Below are 12,554 nucleotides of genomic sequence, written 5' to 3' on the forward strand. Positions count from 1 at the left end.
TTTGCCCACTTGCTACCAGACATTCAACTGTGGATGGATTCTACTGCACCTGAATTCTGCATATGTTTGAATACCCGAACGAATGGATAAATGCTGTCACGAAATCGACTACCTTAGTTTGTGGTGGTGAGTATAAGAATATTTATTTCTTCCGTCTTTTTCAACGGTTAATATTGCGCAATGCACCCGAAACTCAACCGAATATTAAGATTAAAGTTCGCTTCATTACAAGATATTATTCAATGTGTGTAACAATTCGCGTTCATTTTTCTAAGTCAATGAACAGTGCCCAACAATAAACGAGCTGTTCAGTCTAGGTCATCATTGAATATCTCAGAACCATTGTTTATTTAATCCATAAATTGCGTTTGGATCTTCTCGCAAGGGCACCGTCGAGTGGGGGAAAACATTTTGCCAAACGCACCTTCGTTATGCATTCCAGCGCGGGATTATTCCACCGAATGGTGTTCGAAATGTTAGCAGAATTCTCAAGTAGGCTGATTGTACACAATACGCATCAAACCACGCGGTTGAGGCCAAGATAGACAAAAGCAAACCCTCTCGTGCACTAGACGAACAATGCATTATGTAGCATATGGCGATGATTTGAGACAGCTTATGAAACCGTCTGATTGATTTGATGTTGCGACTTCATAGAACGTAAACATTTATGTAGCTTTTTCTCTATCAAAACATTTATTTAGTTGTTTCCTTTTACTAAATGCCACGATGACAAGTTGAACACCTCTAAATGACATGTTGCACGAAGTGTAATTTAGTTGCTCAAGGAAGCAACGAACCGTGGAGATTTTGTTGTTAACTTTTTCTACTATTTTGCGCATGAAAAAGTTGTCTAGGTATCTTTCAATGCTGCTCACCAAAGCATGTTAGGATGGCTTTGTTTGAATTTGAGCTCCTACAAGAGTAGAGTAAACAAGAAAAGAAAAAACTTGATTGGGAAAATCAAACTCCTCACTTCCACCGCCCGGCCAGAAGGTGGCCAAGAAAGATTGGAGAAAAGCACAGGAAGGCAATCTTGGTCTCTTCCGTTGTTTTATACACATTGCTCATTACCCTTCAACTGTCAGAGAATCCACGTCGTTTTAAGAACTACTGCCCTTCTTGTTGGTGTGTTGTTGCCTATCCAACCCCACCGCGCAAAGTTCAACGACATCCGGTGCCTTGCTTCGGTCGTGCTGCGTAAGACACCCATTTTGGTCCAAGTTTGGACGGTGCGCAAATGTGGCTCGCTAGGTGCGGCTCAAAAATGTTCGACCGCGTGGGGAGTTCGGTTGGCGAGTTACATATTTGCAGAAATTGTACGTTTCTCTCGTTCGTTTCGTTTTCTCATATTTTACGTCCTACTTGTCGTCAGGTTCTTCATTCCAAGCCTCCAAGCAGTTGGGAGAGAATTTAATTTTTATGATCCAGCTTTTACCGCTTCTCTCTGCTAAACAATTTTCTTTTTCGGCTGGAAGGACTGAAATTCTTTCACAACCGTCGAGGTTGTTTAGCTTTCAATGCACGAAGCATTACTTTTTAGTTTGGTTAAACAATCACGTACTGTAATTGACTGGTTGTCTCATTCGGGAAGGTTATACGCACACAACACAAATTCAAGAATATGATTACTTGCTTGAGCTCTGTGCTGATCTGAGCTAAGAGCAGTTCTTTTCGTTCACTTGACTCTACTAGTCCAGTAAAAGCTGATTAACTAAACTTCCTTTACAACAACTTATTGTAAATAATTTTTTTAATTCTAATTTGAATTTTGCAAATTGCAAGAATGACACAAACTTTAAAAAATATTTTTTAACATTCTCTTCATTTTAATTCATGTGCTGATGTACGAGACAAGAAATTTTGGAAATGTATTTAAAGTTTATATTTTGATCATTAAGATGTCATAAAACATTATATTATTATTATTATTAAAACAAATTCTATATACAAGAAAGGAAATTTTGATAATTTTATCTCATTTTTACACATATTTTGATTATTACACCTTCATAGAGATATTACTATCAAAACAAATTGTTGCTACATATTTTTATTAAGCTAACTAACACATTAACATCGACATAGGTTTGCGTTTATGAAATGTTACACCCCGGTCATTCTTTTATTGGTTGCTTCTGACGCAACCGGCTGAAGGCCGTAGCTAACGTTGGTCTAGGTTTTGCGCTTGGCTTGTTGTTTTTTTTCTATCCCTCACCAACATAATCACCCATTTTACCGATCACTTTTTTGTTGCGTTTGGCGCGAAGGGGCTAACCCTCTCCGTCCGTGGCTATGTTACGCGACCGGCGCATAATTATCTGCTACCTTCTCCAGTCCGGGCTGAACTAGTGCTGCACAATGGAGCACAAGTGTCTAATGAGACAATTTGGTTTTATGGACCAAAAGGGAAAACAAATTCTCACCGCTGTCCGGTGTACGATGAAATGAGAGGGACCAGTGAAAAATCTAGCGTCCATCGGCGCCAGTAGAGCTTTCGCTCCCGAGCTTTACCAGATGGGGATCGCTGTGGTTTGCGGGCAGTGTCGCCTTTATGCTGATCTGCTCTAGGTTTTGTTCGCTCGCTCCGGTTTGCGCTTGAGGTAAAGTGAGTTTGTATCTATAGTTTTGACGAATTTCTTAGCCGTAGTAAACAAAACCACAAGTGGATGCTTGAAACGGTTGATACATATGAGAAACTGAATCTTCGGGTAGAATAATCGCAAAGTCTTACAATTTTAAAAATAACTATGTTATTAGCCAGCCATTGTTTATTATAACTTTATCACTAAATTGCAAATGGAAAACATGTTGGTCAAGAAAGACAACTGATAAACATGAGTTTGAAGAAGACGATATATTAAATTCACTAATACCCCCTCTATGACGACGGCGTTTTTAAGCCACAGCTGTAAAGAAACACAGATAGGTTTCTCATTAAAAAACACGGATTCAGTATTCTCAGAAATGAGAAAACAAGAATAAAAAAAACAACCCCAACAGAATGTATAAAAAGTGCAACAAATGCTTTAATATGTTGGTCTCGAGCAATTTGCAGCCCGGTAGGGATAACGTTGAGCTGAGCCCTAGATGCCGCTCTGATAAATTATCCGTTAGAGGCGCAGACACAACGGTAAAATTCCCTCTTCGTTGCAACTTGGTTGCAGCACCAACACAATCATTCATGCAGCCGCGCCGCTCAGTGAGAATTGCCCATCGTTAGCCGAAGGATGGCCTTCTTTTTTCCCGCTCAAGGGAAAACGATCGTACGAGAACAGTGTCGGAAAAGGGGGGCATCGTGTCGGGTTTGCGAATTAGCGGGTCAAAATAGGCATAAAACGGGTTGTGTTGATATTTGCTTGAGTGGTTTTTGAGTAAAACTTTTGAAATTTTACATTTTTTTAAGAATTTTGAAATATGCTCGAAAATGCTGACTATAAATACAAAGTAATTTGGCAAAACTAATTAAATACCTTTTTGTACATAATGCCCTGAAATCGTAGAACAGCTTCACTACCGAAGATTGGAGCAATCACTGCCTCAACATAAACCTTTTCTTGAGCAAAGAAACAAATCACTGTCTAGGAAGCAAATTTGGTTTGGTTAAACCAGGCCTTCGTTTCACTGCCCCCGGGACTCAAGCTCAAGCTGGATCTATCTGAAGTTCGACTGACTTCACCGTCCACAGCTGTCAGATCTTTCTCGATCCTGCTTTCTTGATCAGTTAGAATGGATCCGAAACACATCCACTAGTAATACATACACACATACACACATATACACTCTCGCAGGGTTTTCACTGAGAGACACAGAGAGAGAGAAAGAAAAAAAATCAGCAATCGTACCGTCAACCCGTCCCGTTTGAAAGCCAACGGGGCGGGGATGGTTCCGAAAAACGATGAAATATTAATGTGCGCGATTTCCAATCTCCTTCGACCAGCGACCGGAAAGGTAACGACCCGCAAAACGTGAAAGTGCGCGCCCGGCGCACGCTGAACTGAATTTCACTTCTCTACGAACTCGCACGGGCCAGTATCGGGCCAGTAGTACGAAAGGAAAATAACTAAAACATATGATATCGTACATGTGTATACGCATAGACATATATTGCAGTTGTCACTGGTTGCACCGGTATGATTTCGCTTGGTAACCACTGAATTCACTCAACAGGGCAGATTCAACAAGTTAAGAAACTGCGCATCTTACTGCATGGATCAATTTCCCACCGTTGCTGATTTGCCGAAGAGTAGTTGAGCAGGACAGGTGGTGCTGGTGTGAATCGTATGGATTCTGGTGGAACTAGCAGCAACACGGGATTCTGTTGATGATGTCATATGCTGGGATAGATGCGAAAGATTTCCAATGCCACTTTAAGGCAAACACTAAAACAAACACTTTTATTTTAAACAAATTTTACCAGGTGTTTACACTCGTACACGCACATTTATCGACTCTAGGCAGCAGCCCAGTAGAAGCAGTTCGAGGTTCGTCGCTTGCTTTCCTTACTTTTTCTTTCTCGCACTGAACGCACTCCACAGCCAGTCTCTGTTCGAGCTGATGCTGAGATTGCAATATTGTTTTACGAAGCTATGGTTCGGTGGCCCGACTCGCGCTTGGGATCCCGGGCTTGTTCACCACCGGGAAGGGCAAAACACAAGGGCTGCGAAGTGTAAGGCCACGCCGAAGAATGCCTGCGGTTCATTCACGTGCGGCCAGGCGCAAAACGCTGCGTCAATTCGGTGCTAGTCAGCTAGACAGTGTGCTGCGGATCTAACACACCCCGCACACCAGTTACCTTGCACGGTTCTCGTTGCTTGACGCACCCGATATGGGGACGCCCCCCGCACAACACCAGACCAGTCGAGTTCCGGACGAGACGGGAAATTGCGCACACACTGGCAGGTTTCTAGTGCACCCGAATGGTGCCAAGAAATACCACAACACACTTGAGAACCACCCTTATCCGTCACTGGATGGGGGGGCAGCTGAACCGTACAAACCGGAACCCACGGGAAAGATCGTGACTGCGTCCGACGAGCAATTTCTGAGAACTGACTGCGCCAAAGCACCGCGAGTCGGCCGGAACCAGCATGGCGGAACGATTGCAGGCGATCCTCTCTCTCTCTCTCTATCTCTCTCTCTCTCTTTCTCTCTCTTTTTCGGACTTTTGCATGGATTTTCTTAAAAAGAGAGTGTTAAACTATGCTAAGCTTCTTTGATTTCTCTCTGCCAACATACCTTTTGTTTTTCTGATTGTTGGAGAATGGTTTTGATATCGATCAATGTCCACATGTCCAACCAATTGTCCACCCGTGCGATAACTCAAATGAAGAAGGTAGGTGGGTTAAACTACTATTTTTAGTAGTATTGGTAACTCTGACTACTATTTACAGTGGTACTATTAAATTTATAACATGTATTTTTACATTTGCCTGTATTTTTGGAATATGTTCAATCATTTAGAAGACATGCTTCCAATTCTGTTAAATTTTGTCAGAACCGAGATTTCACAGCACATTTTCTTGTAAATTTTTCTTTTTCATTTGGTTGCCCCAAAACACAAGTGTGTCTAAGCTGCTGTTTAAGTGCTGTATATACAAATTTGTCTCCGGTTTTGGAGCATTATCAAAATAATGTATAAATAAACCTCAGAACTGTTTTCGTTGATCCGTAAAATGGCAAAAGACACCGCTTATTTTGCAATTGAAATAAATGCATCGATGAGTAAATGTATGAACTTTTATTAAGTTATTACTTTAGAAATGATCATGTTTTTGTTATGTGGAATTTTTAAACATATAAAGTGTTATACATAAATATCTCTAGTACCATGATACTTGATTGCTAGTCTGTAAAAATCACATTGTTTAAACTAGTCAATTGCATCATCAGCCATTTTCTTGGTGACACTAATTAATGTATCGTTATAAAATAATTTTTTTGAATAAAAATAGGACTAAATACAAATCAGTCACAATCTGTTACTGTAATGGACTTTTTCAATTTGATTTTTTTTATCTTTTTGTAAACAAAGTGCATCGGTAACTACAATACAATATGTTTCAAACATAATAAAATTGTTATTAGCTCTAGGAGGTTTGGTTAATATTTTCATGCTATTTCACAATGATTGTATTCCTTCATCTTAAGCTGCTCTCCACAAAAGCTCACTAACGCAATTCTCTCGTTTGGTTGAAGGGCATGATTCTCTTGTTTGGTTTAAGAGCATGATCGTAGCTCTCTCATGAGCCCAAAATGGCCCGAGGCAACTTTCATATCTCAACGGCAAGGTCCGAAGCATGCCAACGTGATGACGACGAAGAAGGCCAAACTATGCGACATGTCGAATAAGAGTTTGAGATAAAGCACACTTCGATGCGGTTCCCCCGTCCTTTCTCCATTTTTGCTCTTTTTCATCGTTCAGCACTGTCTGTTTTCATTTTTCACCTGCTCTCGCTCACTGTCCTCCTTTCCAACACTACGATAAATGTTTGATTAATACACTGAAAAACGAATCGCCGGTAGTGGATGAGGCAAGCAGGAAAATGCACGTGAAAAGCACATCTTCAGTATCACTAACAACAGACGTATCATCAACTGTCTGGTTGGACCCAGTAACACAACTGAAACGAACCTTGTAGCTTAGGATCAGGAAATATAATCATAAAATGATGCATTATCGAAGTAACAGACGTTGAATAAACATTACTAATACGTAGCGTAGCGTTAGATAGGATTCAAATAAATCTACATAAGAAATCTTACAAAACAAACGTAAATCCCCACCGCAGTGTTTCAACTTGCCATATCTTTGGAACCCTAGCACATTCACCTAATGTTGTAATGGTGGTTCCAGGTTCGCAATCTTAAGCAAATTTTTAATTCCATGCATGTAGTAAATACCATCTAGCTGTGTTATTGAAGAGTCTATCCATGATGCTCTTTCGTTCCGTGCTGGTCATCGATGAATTCGAGTGGAGGCTATGGTAAAACGACGATAATGCTGGAACCGGTTTTTTATGGTCCAATGTTGGAACACGCAAAGGAATCAGCTGTCATTTGAGGAATTTATTTATTCAGCCGTAAATGATCAGACGCTCGCGTAGCATAAGTCGGACACAGAATCATATCCGAAGCATGATAGGAGTAATGGTACAAAACATTTAGCTCACGATTTATTAGGCTCACAGGCACACATGTGCTATTTAAGGCACACCATATCTGTCACGATACACACATTTTCGTCAAACGGGAAAACATAATTGTTTTTTTTTTATTGAAGTCGTGATTGATTGATTTCATAATCAAGTAGAGCAGTGCATATTTTTTCGCAATTTACAAAATATTTTATATTTCCCGCTTATTGCATTTGTGATAGAAACGATATCGATTCCTCTATCAAGTTTCGATTATTTTCAAAACATTATTCTAAAATATCAAAATTTCGTGATGTATGACTTCCGGCAGACCCTGCAATCAAAATCTAAAACTTGTTTTTTCCTGAAATGATTCGTGCTAAGTTTCATGCTCTCAAAAATCATCATATGTAAGTAAAAAGCAAACAATGCTCCCACTGATGGGATTGATTTTCTAGGTCCGTCGCAGGAAAGTATGCTGATGCTTTTGAAATCCTGTTTTACACCCTACTTGCAGGAATGTCGAAAATGAAAGTTCACTTGTAATACAGTTAAATACGGCAGAAACTTTCTAAAATACGACTTAATTCGTAATGTGGACGTTGTGTATTCCGGCGATTGTTATTTATCAAGAAAATTAAAAAAAAACATAACGCGATGTGCATCATATTAGCTATTTATTTAACATTTCATTTCATTACATTGCATTATTGCAATACATTTCAATTGATTTTAATAATCTCCAATATATATTTCTTCTTGGTTCTTCATTCGATATAATATGATCATAGCTGATAAAATAATTAAATCTGTTGGGGTTGTTTGGGGTTCTTGGACTAATAAAGATTTTTAATATTTTTTTAGTTTTCATATTTAGTCTTCTTTCTTCTTCTTGGCGTAACGACCTTGTTGGTCATGCCTGCCCGTTAAGGGCTTACAAGTTTGTTTCCACGTAAATAAACGTGGATAAACAGTCCTCTCGCACAACCGGGTGTGTCCGGTCTCTGTTGGGATTCGAACCCACGCCGTCGAGGCATTCGGAGCTCGTGGGTTGACTTTCTAACCGGTGATACCGCTCGGCTGTCGCGGACCCGCAAGGATATTTCTATGTCTAGGCCTTATAAATTAATGGAAACAAGGTAATTTCTGTTAAAGAATATGTTACTTTTTATTATTCACGTCATCTGATGAATATTAGTGGTTGTTAAAATCTGATAAGACTGTAGAATTATTACACACTACATTTTTACAATGGAACGCACATGCTGTTATTAAACAATTGTTACATTGTAACAAATTTGGTCGAATTTTATCCTTGTCAGCAGTAGGTATAGATCAGGGATGTCAAACATGCGGCCCGCAAGAACAATGGATGCGGTAGTATTGGCTTTCGTTTGAATAGCAACATTTTGTTTGAATGGTTTTACGAATTGCGAATTGCATGAGAACAAAACGAATGTCAATTTAAATAATAATAGAGTGATATACAACTTTGATCCACATCACGCCGATTATATTGCGGTTTGAGAGCAAAGGGTTTACACAGATTTTTCGAGACAATCTAATAAATAGTGTTCATAGAAAACAAACGTTATGAACTACAAGAGCAGTCTAAATAAAATAACAGGTGTGGAGCAGTAAATCGTATTAAAGTAAAATAGTTGTAAAATCTTTACCAAAATGCACAATAGTGTTGAACTGCAAAATAAATTGAAATAAAATTGATTTGAATTCGTTAAAATTTGGAAAACGATTGATCAAGAAACCTTCTCTTTTACTCAAAATTGTAAATTTTTTAAGAAGTATTATAATATCAAAATCAACATCAACGAGTTTGACATCACTGGTATAGATGTAAACTTTTTATTCAAATTATCTTTTTTCTAAATATATTTAGCTTTAGTTAATCCTTTGTTACATTACAAGTAGCCAAGAAAATTTCACATTCGTTAAAGTTGTGTGTCTTGAGCAGACCTTTCTTTTGAGGGGTCAATCGTGAAAATCGGTTCAAAGAATCAAAAGTTATTAACAACCCGGTTGACGAAAAATGTCAGCTCATCCTGGTTTTGGGTCTCCGCATTCAAAAATCTGTACTTCTCCCCCCCCCCCCCCCCCCCCCCCCCTCAACTCTATGATTAGAAATGAGAATGTGTGCGTTGGTCGTTTTGTTAGGGAGAGAGAGAGTGCGAATGCTTCCTATGCATATTCTATCCTTTGCAACCATGCAACGCCAAACTATCCCCAATATGCTTACTGCAGTAAGCATGTGTCGTTATTAGCGTATACGCACGTACTTACGTACGAAACCTATTTGAGATATGTGAGTGTGTTCCTTGTTGGAGCAACTACAGCATCATGTATTTGCGCAGTCTGTTCATAGCAATCTCAGAGTGCAGGCGCAAGTGAATTGAGCAGCAAGTGTTACCGCGTGACTACATTAGGCGTACCATACCAAAAAACTGGTACGCTCCTAGTGTCAAAAACCGATTTTTCTGTCAGAATCGAGCGATGCAAGTGTAGTCACGAAACCTCTCACTCCAACTCTATGCTTTGTCCTGCTCACCTCGTGTACTCAAACTGAATCCAGCAGTTTACGGTTACAGATAGTAATTACAGGCAAATAAAAACAATAAGATTCGTTTTACCACATTGTTTCACGACTTAGAAAACATGAGAATATTTTTATCAACGGATTGAATGCTGCATAACTTCTTTAAAAACGAAATATTTGTTGGATTAAGAACTATGACCAACAGAGCGGGTAGAAAAATTTTAAGCAAATACATCGTATCAATTATTATAAAAGAAAAAAAACGATGAAAAGAGAACGAGTATTTTTGTTTGTTAACGCCTGGTTGGAACGACAGTTGCAGCGCATTATTTTCATCCATGGAGTAAAGTTGCCATGTTTCAACAATATTATGGTACGGAAAAATAATAATAACAGTTTTAAACTCCATCATGATTCTAAAATATGCTATTATTTTCTATCAATTAACTTTTTGGAGATGCTCTTCACAAATTAACTGATAATTGCTCGACAAGTTCTTACCAATATGAAAAGTCGAGCACTTCATCGAGCTCTTTCGAGCACACCATCGTCAGCCAACCCAGAAGTGCTGGGTTGCATTTGGTATGGTACGCTGGAGCTCGACCGTACCAAGTTTTTGGTATGGTACGCCTAATGTGGTCACGCGGATATATTTATATACCTTGGAATACTTGTATAAATACCCAGGTTGCTATTCTAGCAAATATGCGGAAACTTTCGAGCAATAACGCGGAACTGGATCATAATACCCTCAATTGTCTCTAGATCGGCTAGTTATGTGACTAATTCGACTCAAATCATTGAGTCGATTCAAACAGTTTAGGATCAAGTCGAATCGAATCAAATATTTAGAATCCGTCAAATGGGATCCAACCCGGTTGACAAAATTTCAAATTTTTTGCAGCTGTCATGTAGTTACAGCATGTTTTTCCATGGCAGATTGCTGGGACTCTTGCTGGAACTACATAGTACCAGCAACAATTTAAATGTCTGTCAGCCGGGAAATCTTTAGAATCTGTCAGATGGGATTCGAATCTTTAGAATCCGTCAAATGGGATTCGAATCGTTGGAATCCGTCTAGGGATCGAATCTTCGAAACTTCCGAATCCCGATTCTGCCAACACTAGTTGTCAGCTTTTTTGTTGTCAGGGAGGATAGATTGTGTTCTAAATTGAATCGTACTTTGTTTATTTCACTAAGTGTTCCTTATCGCTCATCTCAATGGACAACGGGTCTGCCAACGAATTGAACGACAACGAGTCATCCCAAAACAACGACCACCAACCTACCTCGGATACATCTAGCACCACCGAAGAAAACGTGCAAACCGACAGAATATGTTCCTACAATAATGCCAAAAAGTATTGGTCCAACGTCTCACCAACCGTTGACGGCATGCTCGGCGGTTTCGGAGCCATCTCATTCATAGATATACGCGGCTCAGAGCAATTCCTAAAGCACTTGTACAAACTGAAGCCGGCACCGGGACGCAAGCGAGCGCTGGACTGTGGCGCAGGAATTGGGCGCATCACTAAGAACCTGCTCGTGCCTTTGTACGAACAAATTGACCTCGTCGAACAGGATGAACAATTCTGCCAGACTGCCCGAGCCGAACTAGCGGACTGTGGCCCTAAGTTGGGTACGGTATACAATTCCGGGCTGCAGGATTTCAGCCCAGAACAAGGACGCTACGACATTATCTGGGTCCAGTGGGTATTGGGCCATCTTACGGATCAGGATGCAGTGCAGTTTTTCATCCGCTGCACGAAAGGTCTCGCACGAGGCGGAATGATGGTTATAAAGGAAAATTTCACCTCTAGCAATATAGTGGATGTCGACCAGCAGGACTCTTCTGTGACACGCCCGTTGGCGGTTATGAAGCAGTTGATAAAGGAGGGCAACATGCGTGTTGTCAAGGAGCAGCGACAAACAAGCTTCCCCAAGGATCTGTATCCGGTGTACATGCTTGCACTAAGGCCTGTAATAAAGAATTAAATGCATGCGCACATGCAGCAGCATTCACCATGGGTTCCTGTTTGCCATATAGTTTGCTTTATTTTTTCCAGATAGTATATTCTTCATCTTTTCTACATTCTCCGTTGGTTGCACCGACTGTATTCGTGGAGTTGTGCTAAACGTTCAACTAGGGTTACCTATCCTATTTTTCCTTTTCCTTCTTCGACCCTCAGACTGTGCAGACTGAAATCATGTCCAATCTTCTACTTGTATTTGAATTTTTGTATTATTTTATTTATTTGAGTGTAAATTCATTCAATGCAGAGCGTTGTGATTAATTTTGTTGATTTCCAAGCAGAGAAAATTACCGTTACTGATAATCTTTCAAAAGCGTTACAATGGAAGTTAGTTTTAAATAATTGAACACTGAATTCATATGGATTTGCACATGTTGCAACAATATCCTAGGCTGGTGGGTGAAGCACACAATTAATTCTACCGATTATGATTTAGTACAAAGGGCTTGTGCATTGGTAGGATTAGGATAGAATTTTAATTCTTGATCTAAAGATAGGTTTAGTTATTTCACCTGGATGATTTGCTAGAGGGGTACCAATAGAAAAAAAAACCAGGATTATATACTACATTCACCATTACTAATTTTGCGTCACACTCACTGATTATTTTGCAAATGTATGATGGATGAATTGCAGAGCTATAGCTTTATGCTTCTTTCCATAATGCTTTGTGTTATGCGTTATAAATAATGAATGAGAGTGTAAAAACCATGATGTCCGGTTATGGCAATGTAGAAGGTTCGTTTAACATACGTGAATGAAAAGTACACTCATCAACATGGTCTAAATTGATGTGTTGCAAGTGTTTTTGGAACATTTAATACTCGATGCACC

At 39.6% G+C, this 12,554-nt stretch overlaps 1 protein-coding gene across 1 annotated transcript; it reads left to right on the forward strand.

The window, feature by feature from the left end:
• The first annotated feature begins 10,840 nt into the window (after positions 1-10,840).
• Positions 10,841-12,539, forward strand: LOC131259458 (N-terminal Xaa-Pro-Lys N-methyltransferase 1). The gene has a single exon (XM_058260958.1). The coding sequence runs from the start codon at positions 10,909-10,911 to the stop codon at positions 11,680-11,682; it is 774 nt and encodes a 257-aa protein (XP_058116941.1). The 5' UTR covers positions 10,841-10,908; the 3' UTR covers positions 11,683-12,539.
• Positions 12,540-12,554: the final 15 nt, after the last annotated feature.

Source organism: Anopheles coustani, chromosome 3 (genome assembly GCF_943734705.1).
Source record: "Anopheles coustani chromosome 3, idAnoCousDA_361_x.2, whole genome shotgun sequence".
NCBI lineage: Eukaryota > Metazoa > Arthropoda > Insecta > Diptera > Culicidae > Anopheles > Anopheles coustani.

Coding starts and splice junctions, on each gene's coding strand:
- LOC131259458 (XM_058260958.1), top strand. CDS start 10,909: ATGGACAACGGGTCTGCCAACGAATTGAACGACAACGAGTCATCCCAA.